Source organism: Schistocerca serialis, chromosome 4, assembly GCF_023864345.2.
Source record: "Schistocerca serialis cubense isolate TAMUIC-IGC-003099 chromosome 4, iqSchSeri2.2, whole genome shotgun sequence".
Classification (NCBI taxonomy): Eukaryota; Metazoa; Arthropoda; class Insecta; order Orthoptera; family Acrididae; genus Schistocerca; species Schistocerca serialis.
In genome coordinates, this window is record NC_064641.1 from 125,411,871 (window position 1) to 125,435,415 (window position 23,545).

The following is a 23,545-nucleotide window of genomic DNA, read 5'->3' on the forward strand; positions in this document are numbered from 1 at the left end:
TTACAATTATAATGCATTGTTACCATTCATGAAATCTTCTACACTATAGTAACATTTATCTTTCAGATATTTTTCCAGGTCTCTTTTGGTGCCTTTTATATTTGGGTCATCCATATCTTTCCATATTTTATTTACAAATTTCATGCCCATATAGTATGGGGTTTTTTCATATGATTTTAAACGGTCGGTAGGTAACATGTAGCTCGTTCTATGTCTTGTATCATATTGATGCAAGAAGAAGTTGCCCTCAAAAAGTTGTGGGTTTCTTTTCGTGAAAGTGAGAGTTTCATAGATGTATATGCTTGGAATGCTCATTAGATCCAGTTTTACAAATAAAGGTTTGCAGTGTTGCTTTGGTTTTGCTCCCACCATTGCTCGGATGATTCTTTTTTGTAGTCTAAAAGCTCTAAGTAAATTTGTTTTTTCAGACCCCCAGAAAATTATACTATACCTAATGACTGAAACAAAATATGCATTATATACAGTTTTTCTTACAGCTAAATCAGTAATACTATACAAGATATTCATAATATATACAAGGCTATTCAGTCGACCCAGTATGTTATCCACATGGCGACTCCATAACAGGTTTTTATTGACTAACACGCCAAGGAATTTGACACAGTCTGCAGTCTCTAATTTTTTGTCCATATACCTTATTTCACTTATAGACTGTGCAGATTGTTTTGTGGTAAAATGAACAATTTCTGTTTTCGTAAAATTTAATGTCAAGTTATTGTTTTTGACCCATGCCTCCACTTCCCCAAGTGTTTGTTCAATATGACGAATTAGGTCTACCTCATTTTTACAACAGACTACAGCTGTTGAGTCATCTGCATAGAGGATAGTATCAGACTGGACCTGACATGGCATATCATTAATATAATATAGAAAAAGCAGTGGCCCTAATATTGAGCCTTGTGGAACACCTAATTGAGTGTTTTTCCAGCCAGAGAGAAATTTCTTGCCGTTGATGTTAATAAGTACTCTTTGTTTTCTGTTTGCCAAGTATGATGACATCCAGCTAAGAGATTTGCCTTGAAAACCATAGCGTGCCAATTTTTGGAGAAGCAGGTCATGATTTACTGTGTCGAAGGCTTTGGACAGGTCACAAAAGATGCCTGACACACACATTCTATCATCAAGACATCTGCTGACTTTTGTGACTAATTCATTTATTGCATGGATTGTGCTGCGGCCTTTTCTGAAACCATATTGATTGCCTAAGATAATGCTGTTAGATGAATTGTGATTTCCAATCTGATCACATGCAGCTCTTTCAAATATTTTTGAGAAAATTGGTAACTGTGAGATTGGCCTATAGTTGCCCAATTCATCTTGTTTGCCTTTTTTGTATATGGGCCGAACTTCTGCATATTTTAATCGATCTTGGAAACATCCCTCATCAAATGATTGGTTGATTATGAAAGAGAGTGGATATGCAATACTGTGACGGACTATTTTTATTATTTCAGTGGGGACCTCATCCCACCCCGCAGATTTTGAATTTTTTAGGGACATTATGATTTTGATGACATCTGAGATGGAAACATGAGAAAACTTAAAACACGTGCAATTGCTATCTGTCATATTGGGCTTTGTATTTGGTGTTGAACAGTCACCAAATTTGCTACAATTTATGAAAAAGTCATTGAATGATTCACAAATGGCACTGGGTTCTGTAACAGCTCTACCATTTATCACTATTTTAGAAGGGCATTTTCTCTCTGCCTCACTGCCAACTTCACTTCTTATAACAGACCAAACAGCTTTTGATTTGTTTTTTGCATTTGAAATGAAGTCGTTATTTGCAGTACGTTTTGCTAGTTTAACTATTTTGTCAAATGTTTTTTTGTATGTGCTTACATACTTAAGAAATTGAGGGCTTCGATTTACTTTTGCCTCCATATGCAGTTTCCTCTTAGTAGCACTAGACACTCTAATTCCTTTTGTTACCCAGGATCTACTTTTTTGGGGTCTGGTCCTCACTGTTACAAAAGGGAAGCATTCATTGAATACACCCAAGAATTCAGTTAAAAAGTTGTTGTAATTGTCACTTGTGGAAGTGTGTTTGCTGACTGTCCACTTGGTTTGGCTTAGTTTTTTGCAAAATACTTCCACATTTTCTTGACTGAAATTCCTACATCTTTTTGTTGTGCAGACTGAATTTTGCTTCGGTAGTGATACAAATAGTGCTTTATGGTCTGATACTCCTAAATCTAGAAGAAATTTTTCTTTTACATAATAATTATAACTACTTACAATATTGTCAATACATGTTGCAGAGCTTGCTGTAATTCTTGTATACTGATCGAAATTGAGATTTAGCCCATTTGTGGCTACCAGGTTCTTTAAGTGTGAAGAAAATTTGTCATCAGTCCTTACATCTATGTTGAAGTCAGCACATATAACCACTTTCTTGTACAGTTTCTCACATTTTAATTTATGTACCAATGTATCAAACTTATCTAAAAATACAGAGCTTTTATGGTACCCAGGGATGCGATATATGCTGATAATTAGTGTGTTATACTCTTTAAGTTCTATACAACAACTTTCAAATGTGCCTTCTTCATTCAGATGGCTAAAATTCTGTCTGATATCATAGTCTACCGTGGAATGAACTAATATGCAAGAGCCTCCATACCCATTGGTCCTACAAAAGCTGGTAGCCAGTTTATAACCCGTAAGTTTATTTAGGAGACCGATATTTTCAGATTTTAGCCAATGTTCATTAAGGTATATTACTTTCACAGATTGTTTCACACTTTCTAGCAAAATTTCTATATCATAAAGCTTCCTGATCATTCCTTCAGACAGACCTCTTATGTTCAAGTGCATAACAAAATTACTACTGCATATATTATTAGGTAGAGGATCTTTAAAACTAATTTGACTATAAAGTAACGGAACGTCCACCTGAGTGTTGACTACTTGTTCTGGATTCGTTGTATTGGGCCAAATTCGGATAGAACTGGCCCCCCTCATCAGTTTCCCTCTGTGTGAGGATCTGGATGATGAGTAGGTACAGTTTTCTTGACATAAACTGGACTGATCCAATACTCTTTCACTTTCAGGGGAATTTATTTATTTTATCCATCTTTCAGCACTAACATGCAATCGATGTCATCAGAAGAGTTACAGCTATTTGTACATTATGTTTTACATACCAAAATATTACATAGTAAAAATATAGCAATGTTGTAAACTATTAGCTTACAACAGCTTCTACACCTAGATCCATACATAACAGTAAGCCATAATTTATCAGCATTAACATGCAATGTTTTAGTAGCCATGTATGGAAGTGAAACATGGACGATAAATAGTTTGGACAAGAAGAGAATAGAAGCTTTCGAAATGTGGTGCTACAGAAGAATGCTGAAGATTAGATGGGTAGATCACATAACTAATGAGGAAGTATTGAATAGGATTGGGGAGAAGAGAAGTTTGTGGCACAACTTGACCAGAAGAAGGGATCGGTTGGTAGGACATGTTCTGAGGCATCAAGGGATCATCAATTTAGTATTGGAGGGCAGCGTGGAGGGAAAAAATCGTAGAGGGAGACCAAGAGATGAATACACTAAGCAGATTCAGAAGGATGTAGGTTGCAGTAGGTACTGGGAGATGAAAAAGCTTGCACAGGATAGAGTAGCATGGAGAGCTGCATCAAACCAGTCTCAGGACTGAAGACCACAACAACAACAACAACATGCAATCAATGTTGTCAGAAGTATTATAGCTATTTGTACATTATGTTTCATATAACAAAAATATTACATGGTAAAAAAAGACAGTGTTGTACCGTATTAGCTTATAGCTAGCTGCCTCTACATTCATAACTATACATAACAGTAAGCCTTAGTTTATCAATAAATTAGATCATCTTTACAACTATTCTGAAATTCTTCTACACTGTAGAAAGTATTTTTCTTCATCCACACTTTGATTTTAGTTTTGAAAATATCCATTGAAACCAATTGAGCCTGTATGGGTAAAGTGTTGAATAATTTTATGCCTATGTATTCATAGCTAGATTGGGTTTTCTTAAGCCTGGTTGTGGGTATATCAATCATATTTGTTTGTCGAGTATTGTGTTGATGAACTGATTTCCTTATAGTGTAGTGGTTTAAGTTTTCTTTTATGTTTAATAGGCAACAATATACGTAATGAGATGAGACTGTGAGAATTTTTAAGTCTCTAAAATAAGGTCTACATGAGGTCTTGTTGTCAGTGATAGGTGTATGCATATTTGCTGCGGTATGCAATGTTCTATTATTTTTGAGAGAATAGGCACAAGTGAAATTGGTCTATAATTATTGATACAGGACTTGTCACCCTTTTTGTATAATGGTATGACAACTGTTTTTTTGAGACATTCTGAAAAGTGTCCACTCGAGAGCATCCAGTTTATCAGTATGCAAAGAGGGTATGTTATGAGATCTACAACTTTTTTAATTACATAGTTTGACAGGCCATACACATCTTCAGATCTAGAGTATCCTAATTTAGAGGTTGCTTTAATTATATCAGTTACTTGTACTTCTCTCCATTTACAAGCTGACACTATGTTTGTAATGTTTTGTTGAAAATTTCTGCCAGATATGGGATGAGAAATAGGTGTATGTGTTGAATTGGAATTCTGGTTGCTGTGGGTTGGAAGGCTAAGATTGGCAGAGTTGACAAAAAAGTGATTGAAATCATCAGCAGTGACGTTAGCAGCATTTGTGTTGTCTTTGTAGTTTATATCCATACCTAGCTCTGCTTTTATTACTTTCCATGCAGCCTTACATTTATTGTGCGATTTTTTAATGAAATCACCATTTGCCTTACACTTGGCTATTTTAATTTCAGACCTAGATTTTCTTTTCAGGTTTTTGTAAGTTTCTTTATCTACTGCTCCCTTTTTGACCTTATCATGACAAGTAATTACCAATAGTCTCAGTTTTTGTAAATGGGGTGAAAACCACTTCTGTAAAGTTGAGTGGCTAGGTTTCCTAACTTTTTTGTTTTTTAGCCAGTGGACAGCATGTGTGGAAGATTTCAGAAATGATTTTGAGGAATGTGCTGAAGGCTTCATCAACATTTCTGGAGGAATGTATAACAGTATTCCAATCTATAGACTTGTGGCGACAGTTGACTGCCAGTAACTTCACCGGCGAAGTGCAGAGTAAAAGGTCTTTGGGGACTCGAGCCTCTTTGGCAGTCCTGTCTGCATCTTGACTAGTGATACACATGTCGTGAAATTGTGCATTGTTTTTTAAGTGTTTCTGTAAATATACGAACCGTAATAAAAGTGCCTTATCGTAATAAGTTGGAATTTTTGGTGCATGGACCGTCACTATAGCCATAAAAACCCACATTGGTGACCCCGAGTTGCGAAAATACGTTGCAGTCGCTCGCTGTGTATCACCGGTTTCGCGCCAATAAACAATGTTGCAGCCTCCAGTTTTTATGGCAGTGCACGACGCCGCAACTGCAGAATGGACATTCGACTGTGAAGGACAACGCTTCACCCCGTGTGCCACTAATACACTGGGAATGTTCGTATCTCCCGTGTTTTCCTCGCCTGGCCGGACGACTCTAACCTCTGCCGGCATACCACACCGGGCGCTGTACACATCGTCGCAGACACCTTCTATGGCATTCTACGCTCAACAGAATGCCCCTTCAGTATAGGACCCTGGAAACCCCGAGTTTCTACCGCACAGCATGGACCACGTAGCTGGCCAGTTTCTGGGTCCACATGCACGGCTGCCGCGTAACGTGCCCCCCTTTGCGCCGGTCGAAGGGACACTCGTGCCAACCGCACCGGACCATTTATATGCCTACCCATCCCGCCGCCCGCGCACACCTCGGGCAACGCACCTGCCGTGGTTCCGCCCCGTCACTTGGCGCTCAGTCGCGATCTCGCGCCTCTGCTCGAGATTCTGGCTGCACCGGCAGTTGACCCACCCGCGCCTGCCGTGCCATGCTTGTCGTGTGGCCGCACGGATTCCGTGCCTACATGGACTGGATACCACGTCTCGCCTACACAGCTAACGGACGTTCAACGCAACACATCGCCTGCCACTGAGGCACATTTCACACCAGTGAACACCGTGCAGAATCCCCGTGCATTTCGTGCCGCTCCTGCAGCCCCACAAACACTGGCTTCCGGCCGTTTTCCGAAGCTGCCACCATTACAACCGGACAACCCAGTGACGTGGTTTACCTTGGTGGACAACATGTTGGACATACACGGTATTGCGGACGACAGCACCCGTTTTGTGTGTTTAGTGAACCACCTGCACGACCACCCTGATCTCATCAGTGAATTATTGCTGAACCCTCTTAAGAGCAACGAATATGCCTCTGCTCGCGCATTACTTATTGAATGCCTCTCTCGTCCGCTGGCCGATACTATTCACAACATAATTTACGACGAGACTTTAGGCGACAGAACACCCTCACAGCTGTGGCAACGCTTGCGTGCACAGGTCGGTACCGAGATCCTGCCGAACTTAGCGCTCTGGGCATTGTGGTTGGTGAAGCTGCCACAAGAACTACAGTTACATTTGCTTCCACATACCGCAGCATCACTCGAGGATAAACTACGGCTGGCGGATCAGGCATACGCCATTATTCGACACAGCACAGTGCCTAACACTGCCGAGGTTGGTAACCCTGTGTGTATACTTCCACCGTCGGGCGGTAGAGGCCGGGCGCGTGCGTATCGCGGACAGCACACGGAACAGCAGCCACCTAGCGGCCAAGACCGGGAACCGCCAGCGGGCAACAGCCGCTCCCCACCCCAACTGGGCTAGCGCCTGCCCAACCCGCCTTCCCCCCGCCTGATGCTTCGGCTGGCGGGACGAGTATAGCTGATTCACGCATATGCTGGTTTCACACCACTTTCAGGGACGCCGCTTGCAACTGCCGCCCACCCTGCGCATTACCAAACGCCGCACGCGGGCCGCAGTAGGCGCCACGGTCCGCGGATACAGGCAGGGGCGCCCACAGACATTGCATTCTGTCAGATCCCCCACCCCACGAGGGCGTCTGTACACCTTGGATGTAGGTTCGCGCCGGTATTTTCTCGTCGATACCAGAGCAGACGTTAGTGTCATACCTGCCACATTTTCTGTAAACGACACGACATCAACCAAACTGTCCCTTCAAGCAGCAAATAAGTCGACACTTTGTGTCGAGGGTTTGGCCAAGTTACCTATTGAACTCATACCTGGTAAACAGTTCACTTGGTCCTTCTACGTGGCTGATGTTGAAGATCCAGTATTAGGCATCGACTTCCTTTTCCACTTCGGACTGTCTCCAGATCTTCAGTCAGCCGCATTATTGCACCACGCCTCGTCCACGCACATTGCATGTTCAGTCGCCTCTTCGGCCCCCCTTCCCCCTCGGCTGCCCGACGACCTGGGCACAGCTCCCATCAAGTGCTCTTCATCGGCAGACAGCCTCACGATTTCCACCGCCCATCTCCAGCCTGAACGCCCTGCAGTCGACGATCTCCGTCCTCACAATCTCGAACGGAACCATGCCAGATCATCGGCTACACGAGCCCTCACCAAGGCACGACGCCTCGTACAACGCCTGCCAACGCCGCCACCACCTGACACCGGAGATGCACCTCGTGGAACTTTGTCGACACAGAAGCAGACTGCTTCCCTGGCACATCAGGTTAGTGACTCTCGTGTGCTACTGATCCCCATTCACGACGGGCCCCAAGTGAGTTCGCCAGCCAAGCTGAATGCTATTACGAATGGCACGACACACAAAATTGTCACGACAGATGGGCCTCCAGTGCGCCATAAAGTGCGCCGACTGCCACCACATAAACTACGCCTTGCTAAAGCCGCAGTGGAGGAACTTCTGAGGACAGGCATTGTTCGCCCATAGGACAGTAACTGGTCCTCCACCATACACTTAGTTCCCAAAAAGGACGGCACTGTGCGCCTGTGCAGCGACTATCGTCGCCTCAACGCGCGGACGGTATTAGACAATTACCCGATACCTCACATACAAGACTTTGCGCAAGTACTTAGCGGAGCACGCATCTTCAGTGTCTTGGACTGCCGCAAGGCATATTTACAGATACCAATGGAACAGAGTGACATCCCAAAGACAGCAGTAATCACACCTTTTGGCCTGCACGAATTTTGTTACATGCCTTATGGTCTCAAAAACGTGGCCCAAACTTGGCAGCGTTTTATAGATTCACTTCTTTTTAACTGCACATATTGCTACACATACCTCGATGACATACTAATTTTCTCCCCCTCTGACAGGGAACATGAACTCCACCTGGCCACGATACAGGACTTATTGACACGTAACGGAGTCGAGATCAATAATGACAAGTCACAACTCTGCTGCACTGCTGTCACTTTTCTGGGGTACACAGTCTCCTCGGATGGTATATGCCCCCCGCAGGAGCGGGTTGACTGCATTCGTGAGCTATCCCTCCCAGTGTCGTTTCGCGAATTACGCCGGTTTTTAGGAACTGTCAATTTCTACCGTCGTAACCTGCCGATGGCGGCAGAAATTCAAGCCCCTTTGACTGATGCATTGGCCGGAAAACAAACCTGAGGCTGTCGCCGAGTACCGTGGTATAACAGCATGGTGAGAGCTTTTGAAGACCTTAAATCAGCGTTAGTACGTGGTGTCACTCTCGCCCATCCTTTGCCAGATGCCTGCATCTCGATTACAGTGGATGCAAGTGATTTCGCAATCGGTGCAGTCCTACAACAGCATGTCAATGACACGACTCAACCACTCCATTTTTTTTTACAAAAAATTATCTACAGCTCAACGTAAATGGCCAGCATTCAACAGAGAATTGCTTGCAGTTTATGAAGCTGTGAAATATTTCTGCACAGACATTGAAGGAAGGAATATAACAATCTTCACGGTCCACCGCCCCCTCGTGGAGGCTATCCGTAACCCCGCTACCGACCTTCCCCCACGTAGGTTCCGGCAAATGGACTTAATTTGCCAATACACAACAGACATCCGTTACATTCGAGGGTCAGAAAATGTGGTGGCTGACTACCTATCATGTATCACTGCAACTTCATCCCCCAATTAATTTCGATGAATTGGCCCACTTACAGGACAGTGACACCGAATTGCACAACCTCCGACAGGACCCAGATACTTCCCTTCAGATCGTTTCGTGCAACCTACCGGGCTCGGCCAAGCCACTGTGGTGTGATACATCCACGGGCACCGCTCGGCCTATTGTTCCCCCTGCGCTGTGTCGCCAAGTGTTCAGTACTTTACATAACCTGGCACATCCTGGTGCTAAGGCTACTACGCGCCTGGTTACAGAACGCTCTGTGTGGCCAGGTGTGAAGAGGAATTGTTGTACTTGGGCTCATGCTTGTTTACAGTGCCAGTGCAGCAAAGTTGGCAGGCACACACAACCCAGTCTAGGTAAATTCGACATCCTGAAAGGCCGCTTCCGTCATGTACATATGGATCTCGTAGGGCCATTACCCGTGTCGGATGGTTTCAGGTATATCCTGTCCGGCATTGATCACGTTACACATTGGGTGGAGGCAATCCCCCTGCAGGACATCACAGCAGATTCCGTAGCATGTGCATTTCTATCCTACTGGATAGCTCGATTTGGCTGTCCTACATCCATCACCACCGACCAGGGAAGACAGTTTGAATCCCTGCTGTTTAACAAACTCTGCATCCTCTGTGGGGTGGATAGATTCCGCACTATGGCTTACCACCCCCCAGAGCAATGGACTGGTCGAGCGGTGGCACAGAACGCTGAAAGCGGCACTCATGTGCCACGGCGGTGAGTGGTGTGATGCCCTTCCCTGGGTTATGCTAGGAATACGCACGGCTTACAAGACAGACCTCCAGGCTTCACTCGCAGAGCTCCTGTATGGCGAGACCCTAGTCCTCCCCGCAGAGTTCAGCAATGGCGAAGCAATCGCCGATCTGTCCGACCTCCCCATGCTAGTTGAACGGATCCGGACACACATAGCCGCGATCTGCATGCCTCCTCCACGGCCACATACCCGCCCTCGCGTGTTCAGGCATGTGGCACTGGACTCTTGTGAGTTCGTTATGTTACGGGATGACATGGTCAAACCAGCATTACAACCACCCTACACCGGCCCACATCGAGTAGTGTCTCGCAGGGACAATACTATGGACATTCTCGTCAGTGGTCGCTGACAGACAGTTTCCCTCCAACGCGTGAAACCAGCCTGGACGATCGAAGAATCTGTAACACAACCTCCCGAGTCGAGTGCTCTTCCATCAGATGGTGACGACCCCGATCCCACACAGACCACCCACCCTCCTGCGTCCCACCATGATCGTATGTGCACCGAGCCTACACCCAAGGGCAACTCAGCGGTTGTGTACGATGATATGCTACCCTCGTTCCAAACAGACACTGCGTGTGACAATCCACAATCTCAGGCTCAACCTCATGTTGCGTGTGACATTACATCATCCCAAGTGTTGGTACCCAATACCTCCACAGAGTGTTCCAATGTTTCTCCTGAACTATGTTACTTTTCGCCCCCACCCCCCCTAGTGCACCCTACATCCACTGTCGATGAAATTTGCATCGCAATCAACGCCTCTGAGTGCCAACGCGGCGAGCTTTCCTTGCAGCTCCACGAGGGATCCATCTTCGTCCTCCGCATAGGGGACACTTCACGTGGGTCCACCCCCACGTCACACATCACCATTCTGCGCACAGTCCCTATCCCAAATGGGGTGGATACGGCTGCCATAACCGCAACGTTCAGCACCGACGGGATGCGCAAGATTTGCATCCCCCTCTCCACCGGTACTGCAACAACATCTCCTGTGCCCGTCCAGTTCATGCGTGCAGGTCGACCAGTCCGCCCCCCTCACCGGATGGCAGACTATACGAGCTCTAGTCCACCCTGCACAGACAGTATGGACACTTAGCACACGTTGCTATCAACCAGCGAGCATCCCACAACGCCACTACACAGGAAGATACCCACGTCCATCCCCCAGTGCTCCGCACTCATGGGGGGGGGGGGGAGGGGGGGGGGCCTCTGTGGCGACAGTCGACTGCCAGTAACTTCACCGGCGAAGCGCAGAGTAAAAGGTCTTTGGGGACTCGAGCCTCTTTGGCAGTCCCGTCAGCGTCTTGACTAGTGATAGATGTGTCGTGAAATTGTGCATTATTTTTCTTGTGTTTCTGTAAATATACGAACCGTAATAAAAGTGCTTTATCGTAATAAGTTGGAATTTTTGGTGCGTGGACCGTCACTATAGCCATAAAAACCCACAGACTTAAGTTCTTCTCTATACTTGCTAATATTTGTATCTGTAGATAGTCTGACACACTGAGTTTGTTCCTCGTCTTCTTTTGGTTTTTTAGTAATTAGTTTCACCCATATACCTCTATGGTCTGACAGGTAATCGACATTAAATAAGCCTAGCTCAAAATCACATTTGTATACATTTGTTATTAGATTGTCAAGACAGGAGAAGTGCCTTGTAGGATTTTCATTAGCACAAAAGAGATTATAGGATCTTAACATGTTTATTAAATTAACATTTCTGGCTGTCATTTTCCTAATGTCTATGTTTAGATCCCCAAAGATTAAAATTTTGTATTTAGTATATTTTTGTATACTGATCACAAGTTTTTCTAAACGTTCTATAAATTGTTCTACATTACTTTCAGGAGTGTGATATAAAGACACAGTTATGAGCTGTATACTAGGTATAATAAAAGCAGATGCTTCAAAAACACCTTTAATGCATAGGTCACCAACTTCAAGAACAGAAACCTTTAAGTCTAGATCATTGCTAATACACTCCTGGAAATGGAAAAAAGAACACATTGACACCGGTGTGTCAGACCCACCATACTTGCTCCGGACACTGCAAGAGGGCTGTACAAGCAATGATCACACGCACGGCACAGCGGACACACCAGGAACCGCGGTGTTGGCGGTCAAATGGCACTAGCTGCGCAGCATTTGTGCACCGCCGCCGTCAGTGTCAGCCAGTTTGCCGTGGCATACGGAGCTCCATCACAGTCTTTAACACTGGTAGCACGCCGCGACAGTGTGGACGTGAACCGTATGTGCAGTTGACGGACTTTGAGCGAGGGCGTATAGTGGGCATGCGGGAGGCCGGGTGGACGTACCGCCGAATTGCTCAACACGTGGGGCGTGAGATCTCCACAGTACATCGATGTTGTCGCCAGTGGTCGGCGGAAGGTGCACGTGCCCGTCGACCTGGGACCGGACCGCAGCGACGCACGGATGCACGCCAAGACCGTAGGATCCTACGCAGTGCCGTAGGGGACTGCACCGCCACTTCCCAGCAAATTAGGGACACTGTTGCTCCTGGGGTATCGGCGAGGACCATTCGCAACCGTCTCCATGAAGCTGGGCTACGGTCCCGCACACCGTTAGGCCGTCTTCCGCTCACGCCCCAACATCATGCAGCCCGCCTCCAGTGGTGTCGCGACAGGCGTGAATGGAGGGACGAATGGAGACGTGTCGTGTTCAGCGATGAGAGTCGCTTCTGCCTTGGTGCCAATGATGGTCGTATGCATGTTTGGCGCCGTGCAGGTGAGCGCCACAATCAGGACTGCATACGACCGAGGCACACAGGGCCAACACCCGGCATCATGGTGTGGGGAGCGATCTCCTACACTGGCCGTACACCACTGGTGATCGTCGAGGGGACACTGAATAGTGCACGGTACATCCAAACCGTCATCGAACCCATCGTTCTACCATTCCTAGACCGGCAAGGGAACTTGCTGTTCCAACAGGACAATGCACGTCCGCATGTATCGCGTGCCACCCAACGTGCTCTACAAGGTGTAAGTCAACTACCCTGGCCAGCAAGATCTCCGGATCTGTCCCCCATTGAGCATGTTTGGGACTGGATGAAGCGTCGTCTCACGCGGTCTGCACATCCAGCACGAACGCTGGTCCAACTGAGGCGCCAGGTGGAAATGGCATGGCAAGCCGTTCCACAGGACTACATCCAGCATCTCTACGATCGTCTCCATGGGAGAATAGCAGCCTGCATTGCTGGGAAAGGTGGATATTCACTGTACTAGTGCCGACATTGTGCATGCTCTGTTGCCTGTGTCTATGTGCCTGTGGTTCTGTCAGTGTGACCATGTGATGTATCTGACCCCAGGAATGTGTCAATAAAGTTTCCCCTTCCTGGGACAATGAATTCACGGTGTTCTTATTTCAGTTTCCAGGAGTGTATATATGAATGAACCCCCATAGGATTCACTGGGTCTGCAGAAGTATGTAGCTAATCTGAAACCTGATGTTACATACAGTTTTATATCCTCTTCCTTTAACCAATGTTCGTTTGTACATAAAATCATTCTTTTGTTACTTTTTAACAGTATACCAAGCTCATCAGCTTTATTTTTCAGAGACCTGACATTTAAGTGCAGAAATAAGATAGAGTTACTGTCACAGGAGGGGAGGAGTACAGTATTATGGGGCAATGGAGAACATTTAATTGTTTTTTCGGCCCTGGAATCTATGTTAGGTGGTGGTTGGACTTCCTTGGGATAAACCATAAAAAAATCTTCATTTCTCTTTGGTAATTTTTGGGTCTGTTTGAAACACAGTTGGAAGTTTGTTTCACTTTACTGTCCACAAGTTTTATAGGAACATGTTTTCCCAAATCATTTGGTATCACTTGATCATGAGACAAAGATGGTACTTTACTTACTGTGACTGGTCTATTCTTTTCTGCTACTCTTGAAGGTGATGGAGGAGGAGCTGGTACTGTTTCTGCTGTTGGTGAAGTTGGTTTAGTTGCTGCTGGTGGAGGAGTTGTTTCTGCTATTACTGGTAAAGGAGTTGGTTCTGCTACTGCTGGTGTGGGAGATGGTGCTGCTGCTATAGGAACTGGTTCTACTGCTGGAGGAGTTGCTTCTGCTGTTGCTGATGGTGTTTCTTCTGCTATTGCTGGTGAAGTATTTTGTGCTGCTACTGCTGGTGAGGGAGATGGTGTTACTGCTGTAGGAGCTGGTTCTAATGCTGGAGGAGTTACTTCTGCTGTTACTGAACGTGGTTCTTCTGACGCTGCTGTTGATTCTACTTCTGTTAGTATTGCTTCCTTAGGTACTTCTGCTGCATTTACTGTTACTGTATCTGATTCTGCATTAGTCACTCCTAGAGATACTTTCTGTGATGATGATACAGGTACCACTGATGATGTTGTTGGTAAGTATTGCAGTATCTGAATAATTTCCATTAGCTTTAATGTAAAAATTTGCTTTCCAAGTCCATTTAAGTGCAGCCCATTAGTAGTGGTGAATCTGCGACCAATGGTATTAATATTAACAACAGAAACATTTCTATATTGTTTGCATATACTGGAAAAAGTTCATTGGCGGCACTAATTTCCTTGTTTACACACGACCAGGACATCAAGTCGTACCTTTGTGGTATATTTACGAGGATAACATTTGTATGACTTAGTTCAGATAAACTCTTGTTTAATTTGCAGCAGGCTTTAGATGTATCATTTTGATAAATGTCATTAGATCCACCAAAGAGGACAACAAAATCTTTCGAAGACAGCTTTTTTATTTCTTCAGAAAAAAACTAGTTTTCTTATTTCTGAGAGGGGCGCCCCAGGCTTTACAAAGCTCATCGATTTCACATTTGAAGCTTTATTTATGCGTGAGACAATACAGCGGCTGTGGTTATTGCCTAAAATGTAAAGTTTTGGAACTTGGTCGGGAGTTTTAGACTGATGTTTTCTTTCGCACTCGCACTCCCGCACTTTTACAAACATAAACAACAGAACTGTTATTAACAAATGTTACAGTATCTTGAGGTAAAACGCTAAGCCTCTTTGCTTCTCTTTCATACTGTTCGTGTTCGTGATGTTTTATAACTGAAAACTCTTCCAGTAGAGCACTGATAACTTCGTCTTTGGTGTTTCTCATATTAGGTTTCTGGCCTAAGTCGCCTTTGAAACAGCTATTGCAGAACCATAGTTTCCTTTTAGGACTGACATTAACACACGAATAATGAAAAAGCGTTTTACAATTTAAGCACATTATACCTTTTACAACACGTTTCTTGCAATGGCAGTCATAGCAAGTACAATGTCTCTGTATTATATTTATTTGTGGGATATAGATTAATGTCTATTTTATTTTATTTTTTTAAATCTCCTGCCAGGAGCATGCTAAATATATACAATTAAATATGTACATGATTACAAAACAACAGTAGTTATATATGCTGGGTGGTTATAATTAAAATGCAACTATTTACAGAAGTCCAGTGTAGCACTGTAATTATTGTATGGCAGTGAAACACAATGGAAATACTAATCTGTTAATGTGCAATCAATTTACAATGGAAGAAAATTAGTTCCAGTTGTGGCCACCAGTTGGAATCTTGGCACTGTGAATATAAGAAGGATGTGTAGACATGTTTCCATATGTAATGGATTAGGAACAGAATACAGGCAGAAAAGATCAAACAAGTGAGAAAAGCTTAATGTTGATTTTATTATTAACCGCTGCTTACACAACTTGCTCACTGTGAGCATCAGGGATATCAACAAGATGCTGCATCCATAACATGACGTGGTCAACATTTCCTCACAGGTGTTGTGGTGGAATCTGAGCAAAGTGCTTGAGCATATTGACCTTCGAATCATGTAGAAAGAACCAAAAGTCATTTGGATTCAGATCAGGTGAACTCACATGGAAGGTAGCATTAACCAGACTTTCACTGGATGAGCAACATCGTCTGCTGTCTCACTGACAGTGCGCGTCTGTTGTCTCACTGACAGCGCGCGTCTGCTGTCTCAGGCTAGGCGCAAATTGAGACGCGTATAGCGCGTGTGGCGCGACGCAGTGCAGCGCGTCTTTTTGTAACATCACAGATTCAAATGGGACCGCGCAAATTGTGACGCGACGCGACTGGAACGCGACACGCGCCTGCGCCAGGTCGTGCGGCGTTGTGGTTGAGGCACAGTTTCTCGCGCCGCACGTCGCGCTTGCCTCGCTAGCACCGTGGGAAATGTGAGGCGGTGATCGCAAAAGTAGCCCGCCCATATGCTCACATCGGAACGGTGCATATCAGCATCGGTAGTATTGCCAATACGATAAATTTTGCCTTACTGTGTCCTGAATTTTATTGGCATTGGGTAGTGTTTCGTTTTTCGCCATTTAAACGTTCCAGCTTTCTTCGTTAGCACGATATACTTTTCTGTTATTTATATCTGCATAGTTTTGTTTTGTTTTTCTTCTGTTAAGAAAAATGTATACTTCAGTAACTGATGTGCCATTGGCCGCTGGAATTGCACCATATGCCTCCGCGATGTTTTCAGCTCGCAAGAAGGGACAGAGGCTAGTGAATAAGGAAGCAAGGAATAGTATAAAATCATGTGATTAAGAACCAAGGCAGGAAAGTAAAGCAAGGTTATATTCTCGCTGCCTAGTAAGCTAGCGTATCTGTACGATCTGTTACAAAAATTTAGAGAGGGATAATCTCTACAGGTGTGATCCCTTTGTGCTTGTGGTAAAAAGCGTCCAAGATCTGAAGTATAGAAGTTTCACTCTGATTACTCTGAGCCGGCCGTAGTGGCTGTGCGGTTGAAGGCGCTGCAGTCTGAAACCGCAAGACCGCTACGGTCGCAGGTTCGAATCCTTCCTCGGGCAGGGATGTTTGTGATGTCCTTAGGTTAGTTAGGTTTAACTAGTTCTAAGTTCTAGGGGACTAACGACCTCAGAAATTGAGTCCCATAATGCTCAGAGCCATTTGAACCATTTTTAGATTACTCTGATATGGGTGTAATAATGTAATACAACACACTGTACTACATGCATGTGAACAACATATTTCCACTGCAAGCTAGAAACAGTCGAAAAGCAGTCATAAATAACAATGTTTTAATTGGTTCACCGTGATGAGAAAAAGCATTTCAATTGTTGCATGGACATTATCAGCATGAATAAACTAATTATACAACAACAGGCTACAGAAATGAAGAAAATGGTCGGTATTATTACGAAAGTAGGAATATCCTAAAAGAGTGTTATGATTAGATATATTTAATTTGTTGAAATGTGCTGCTGACAAAGGCAGATCTACTTTCATGACAATGTTTTTTTCGAACACCATCTCACAAGGCACACATGGATAGCTTCTGCATTCCCGTCGCGCGCATTCCTTCGCTGCTGACGATACACTGACCATTGTGTTGTGCAACAGATCAGTTGTTTCTTTTTCTCAATAACAACTACTTTATTCTCGATCACGCATTGTCAGTTTGGCAAGCCCTAGGTGAGTAAACAGTATGTGGCATGTGCCTATCATTCCCCCTGAAGGAACGATCGTCATTATTTTAATACTGCTCAGATCAAGAGAAGGAATAAAATCCTTTGGTAAGTTTCCATTCCAGTCGCTCAGTGTTAAAAATACGATGAGTTACGGGGATTCCACCAAAATTCCAAGAGAATTGCCAATCTGTTTTTGTGTGAGTTGTTAACCTTTTCTCATTCGAAGAAGCATCACCATTTATGAGTAAAGGCCACATTTCTCTTGGTGACTGGTTTAATTGGACTTCCTTTGTCACAATGTAATTTGCCAAACTCATCTCACAGCAGCTATTGAGACAGAATTCCGAAACGGAGGGCCTCATTAAACAAGTAATTGGCAATCACAGAGCTCAATAGCTTATGAAAACCCTCATAGTATCGGTTTGCAGTAACATAAAAGAAGAAATTTCATGTTTATTTTCATACTAGGAAGCTCTTGTTTCGCTAGCTGTCGATAACTCTTAAAAAATTACAGTCACTGGAGTGAAATAAATAAAAAAAAAGAAGTATAAGTAGTGATATATCGCCATAGAGTTTTGCATAGTGTCTTACTAAAATGTGTACATCACAATAAGAATGGTCATTAGCGAGGTGATGGGCACTTCGTCACAAAGCTGGCATATAACGCTACAAGTAAGGCAAAAATCATATATTTTCAGAGAATAGTTTCTGTAAAATCGTTTGAGAAAGATAAGAGGTTGCGCGCGCTTCGGTTCAGTCAGCGCAGAGCTTCGCCAGTCGGTGCATATGAAGTTGGTGTATGCGTCGCAATATGCGCTGGACCCGCGCAACCCGCGCGGCACGTGCGTGTCGCGCTGTAGTGTCGTGTCACGTCACACGTGCTATATGCTACTCAATTTGCGCCTAGCCTCACTGACAGCGCGCGTCTGCTGTCTCACTGACAGCGCGCATCTGCTGGTGCGCCGGCCTAGCGCCGAGCCAGGCGGGTTGCGTAACCGGCTGGCTAGGTGCTCAGTAGGCAGTGCGGCACTATGTTTTCGAATTTTTTCAAACTGTTGCATCCTTGAGCCCCTGATTACCAGATGTACATCTACTGGTTCTCGGCTGACGCTATGGATCACCCTTTATTAATAATTATAGTACAAAGTAATGTCACCAGTTAATTTCTCCTGTTCACACAAAACAGTTTCACTAACAGCACATAGTCTCTCTTCTTGATAGTCATACTGTTTATGCACATTATAGCTTGTCAAATTACAGCATGGCTGTTATACCACCATACAAACAGTGAACATTGCCAGATTAGCACCTGGTGGCCAAAATTGGAACAAATTTTTTTTTTTTTTTTCCCAGTGTGAAACTGTTCCACATTAACATATTTGTATATCTACCAAGTTTTGCTGCCATATAATAATTACAGTTCACACTGGACCTCTGGAGTAGCTGCACTTTAATTATACTCACCTGGCAAATAGATTAAAAACAAGAAAGGTTAACAGTATGAAGAAATTGATCACATCTACATTCAGATAACAATTCTCCAAAACTGAGCCACACCTAGGGCATTGGTTATGGCAACCAACAAATCTTGTTCTGAGCATGAAAGTGGACAGAGAAGGCATTGACACATAAGGCATTCTGTTTGTGTTAGCCACATTTGCATTTGCTCTTCCCTGATGTGGAGCCCCATGTCGAAAGCAATGACTTAGCCCAACTAATACCAGTTCTTACTTGGTTAAGGGTCCTCCAAACACCACAGTCCTCATTATAACCATCTGGAAGATATTCACATGCAGCTCTGTAGTAAAGTCTGCATGCTTAGATTTTAACAGTGGTAGTCTTGCCTTATGTGTATGTAGTTCCAAAGGGTTTGACATCTAGAGGAAATTCTTCCTCAGTTTCAGCCTAAGTTGAGACTGTTGAAGGCTAAATGTAGGGTGTGCTTCAATGTTGTTAACCTTCAGTTGTTCTTGATTGGCAGCAACTTCTTGGCAAGCACTTGGAGGAACAGTGCCAGCAAGACAGTATGTCTTCCTATCAGCGAGTTTTAGCCACATGGTAATTGACCTGCAAGCTTTGTTCAAGGCAGGGTCAACAGATTTGGCACTAGTTGACCTGTACCACACAGGGGACAGATATTCTGCAGCAGAGTAGCAATGCTGTGGTTATAAGAACTTTTAATTTTGCACCCCAATTTAGCTTCCTCATGATATTATTTCTGGCACTGACTTTATGGTTGATATTAGAGTAGTGTGTTCTAGAAGTGGGGAAGTGATCCAACATTATCCCTATGCACTTTGGGGTGAAAGTATGTGCAAAAGGATTCATTCCAGAAGAAATGCAATTTTGGCAAAGCCTCTCTATTCCTGAGATGGATGGAGCCTGCACAATTCTTTTGTTGACCTTGAAAACAATCAGAAAACCTGCAATTCTATAGCAAGGCTAACATCAAGCTGGTAAGTTTGGAGTCCTTCATGAGTGCAAAGATCTTATGTCACAGTACGTGGTGATTCACTGCAGCACATGCAGCATTGATGTCGATAGCTTGGTTACACTCACATGAGATAACTGGAAGTAAATGCTGTCTGTCAGACAAATATTAATTCTTTTCTTTATAATCTGCAGGTGTATAAATTAACTCAGCATCAGATAGCATCTGTTAACTGTATGAGAATTGATGATTTACTGTGAAAAGACACAAATTACAACACAAGATGTGGCAAATTATGTATCAAAATCAGAAGCTTTGCACTGTAGAAGTTGGTGGTGGGTGATCTCTATACTGGTGTAGTTGTGATGAGGAGCTGGGCTGTTGTCAGGATCTTGACTGATGTTTGATCACAGGAGGAAACATCATTATTAATCAGAAGTTTTTTTCTGAACCAACGACAACAGTTGTGGTGACGCTCTGTGATGGTAACTCCCTCCAAGACATGTGCTGAAGACAGCAAGTGTGAAGGCACTGTTGTAAGCAGGCAGTCCACAGGTTGCAGTAAAGCCAGAAACTCATTGGGAATGCTGGAATGAGGTGCGTCTGGACAGTGAATCCCACCGTGAACATCACATAGGAAGACAGCTCTCAGTTTTAGTGCCCACAAGTGGAGGCAGGCAGCGGCATTGAGTCCTCTGCATTGCCATGGCCTTGAGCAGCTATCTTCCTGGATATGAGGCTGAGAGTGGCCCAGGGGTGGTCCACCAGCTGCAAGGGCCTAAATCTGCAGCATCAGATTCAGAGCCAGGAGCAGGCCCACAGTTAGTAGACACCAGGTCTTGTGGTGGCAGCTTGTAGAAATGTGTCAACTCATAGACCAGCATAGATCTCCACTTGTGGCTTCAGACTGCATCCATCTAACTAAAAAATGGGATCTAAAAACACAGATGATGTGACTTACTGAACGAAAGTGCTGGCAGGTCGATAGACACACAAACAAACACAAACATACACATGAAATTCAAGCTTTTGCAACAAACTGTTGCCTCATCAGGAAAGAGGGAAGGAGAGGGAAAGACGAAAGGATGTGGGTTTTAAGGGAGAGGGTAAGGAGTCATTCCAATCCCGGGAGCGGAAAGACTTACCTTAGGGGGGAAAAAAGGACGGGTATACACTCACACACACACACATATCCATCCACACATATACAGACATTTGTAAAGGCAAAGAGTTTGGGCAGAGTTGTCAGTCGAGGCAGAAGTACAGAGGCAAAGATGTTGTTGAAAGACAGGTGAGGAATGAGCGGCGGCAAATTGAAATTAGTGGAGATTGAGGCCTGGCAGGTAACAAGAAGAGAGGATATACTGAAGGGCAAGTTCCCATTTCCGGAGTTCTGACAGGTTGGTGTTAGTGGGAAGTATCCAGATAACCCGGACGGTGTAACACTGTGCCAAGATGTGCTGGCCGTGCACCAAGGCATGTTTAGCCACAGGGTGATCCTCATTACCAACAAACACTGTCTGCCTGTGTCCATTCATGCGAATGGCAGTTTGTTGCTGTGGCTAAACATGCCTTGGTGCATGGCCAGCACATCTTGGCACAGTGTTACACCATCTGGGTTATCTGGATACTTCCCACTAACACCAACCTGTCAGAACTCCGGAGATAGGAACTTGCCCTTCAGTATATCCTCTCTTCTCATTACCCGCCAGGCCTCAATCTCCGCTAATTTCAATTTGCCGCCGCTCATACCTCACCTGTCTTTCAACAACATCTTTGCCTCTGTACTTCCGCCTCGACTGACATCTCTGCCCAAACTCTTTGCCTTTACAAATGTCTGCTTGTGTCTGTGTATGTGCGGATGGATATGTGTGTGTGTGCGCGCGAGTGTATACCCCTTCTTTCCCCCTACGGTAAGTCTTTCCGCTCCCGGGATTGGAATGACTCCTTACCCTCTCCCTTAAAACCCACATCCTTTCGTCTTTCCCTCTCCTTCCCTCTTTCCTGATGAGGCAACAGTTTGTTGTGAAAGCTTGAATTTCATGTGTATGTTTGTGTTTGTTTGTGTGTCTATCGACCTGCCAGCACTTTCATTCGGTAAGTCACATCATCTGTGTTTTTAGATATATTTTTCCCACGTGGAATGTTTCCCTCTATTATATTTATAAAAAAATGGGATCTTTACACTTGACTGGTGCACACTTGTTTTGTGAAAGCATCTATTCTTGTCCCAAAGCCCCAACAGAGCCTATAGCATTGTCGTGAAGTAATCAGGCCATCCATGGCAGCAGTTCTGTCTTTCTGCTGTGTCGTCATTATTACGGTGGCATCACTCGCCAGGCCCGCAATATGATAATTGGTCAGTGTCATAGTGACAGTTCTTGTTGTATAGATAAGAAGTCCCTGACATAACTACATTTGGCCAGCTACAGCCTGGCTTGCTCCCATGGCCTCTTGCCAAAGCTGTGGCAGCGTTGTTATTCTATTCAGCAGTGCTGGTAAATAGTGGTGGCAGTACATAACTCCACTCTCCTGTAGATGCGATCTCCACATCTTAGCTCATGGTAATTATGGAAAGACTCAGCATACATCCTACAAACTGATAACTGTGTACAGTAATGTTTCTTTACAAGTACCCAGCCTAAATCATAAGGTTCATTGGCTGTACACTTAACTCAAATGGCATTAGTCCACTGGCTTTTATGACTATTTATCCCACCATATGACCACTTACAGACTAGCACAGTAATATTACCAGATTCTTTACTCTCGATGCATTATCTAATAACTACTTACATGAAACAGATTCTCTCAATGAATTCCTTACAGTTATCAAAGCAATGTCCATACCAAATTTCACCTAATTATTCCATATCAGCTATTGGTAATCCAGCCCACTAGCAACAGTCTACTGGCAACTGATGTACTGAAGATCCAGTCAGGTCAACAGTTCTCTGCTTAACATAGGTGAAGGCTGCGCACAGCAGAGGCAGAGCTAGCAGGATGCCCAATATTGTTACATTCATGGTTACAACTGTGTGATACTGTTTACTCAGTATTATTGTACTTGTTGAAGCAACTACTCTACAGAAAACTGTCCCTCTCATGTAGCTGTAAGTTTGTCAATGGAATGGATAAGAGAGGGTCCCAGGATATTGATGATGTAGGTCTGATTCTGGGTTAGGAGCAATTCCAGCTATCTGCCCAGCCAGTACAATGAAGGCTGTGTCATATTTATAGTGGTGACCTCAGTAATGTTATGATAGCTAGAAAATGAAATGTTTACTTCATAATGTTGCAAGTTCTACCATTAATCAACAGTTCACTTCAGTGTAGGTCCAGCTTACAGTGTCACTGAGCCTCCTTTGTTTGTACAATTGCAGTAGTCACCTTGGAATCATACATGGAATAGATCCAGAGGACACTGGCCCTTTGTAAATAAGGACACAGCTCTAGTATGACCCTCTCTCTTCTGCCTACCTGCATTGATCTGAACCACTTGAGCCAAAAATATCATCACCCACTTCCTTTGGCAGCAATGGAGCTCATCCACTGACATTAACACATACCTTTCCTCCACACAGTAACATCTGCACCACCAAAATTATCATGTTTGACAATGCTGGACATACTCTCAGAAAGAGGTGGGAACACATGACCCACATAGGAACATTGTCAAACCTAAGCATTTGGTGGTTCAGGTGTTATTGTGTGACGAAGTGTAATTTTGCATGGGCATTATGACCTCCAAATTGTTGTTGATGGCACATTCATTTGTGAGTGTTATTTTGACACTTTAGTTG

The 23,545-nt window shown here is 44.2% G+C and overlaps 1 protein-coding gene across 1 annotated transcript in view; it reads right to left on the bottom strand.

Annotated features, from left to right (window-relative positions):
- LOC126474317 (calphotin-like) overlaps nt 1–23,545 on the bottom strand; it is an 81,005-nt gene that overhangs the window by 10,966 nt on the left and 46,494 nt on the right. Inside the window, exon 4 of the mRNA XM_050101783.1 lies at nt 13,650–14,213. Coding sequence (XP_049957740.1) covers nt 13,650–14,213 — 564 coding nt within the window. The remainder of the gene's footprint in view (nt 1–13,649; nt 14,214–23,545) is intronic.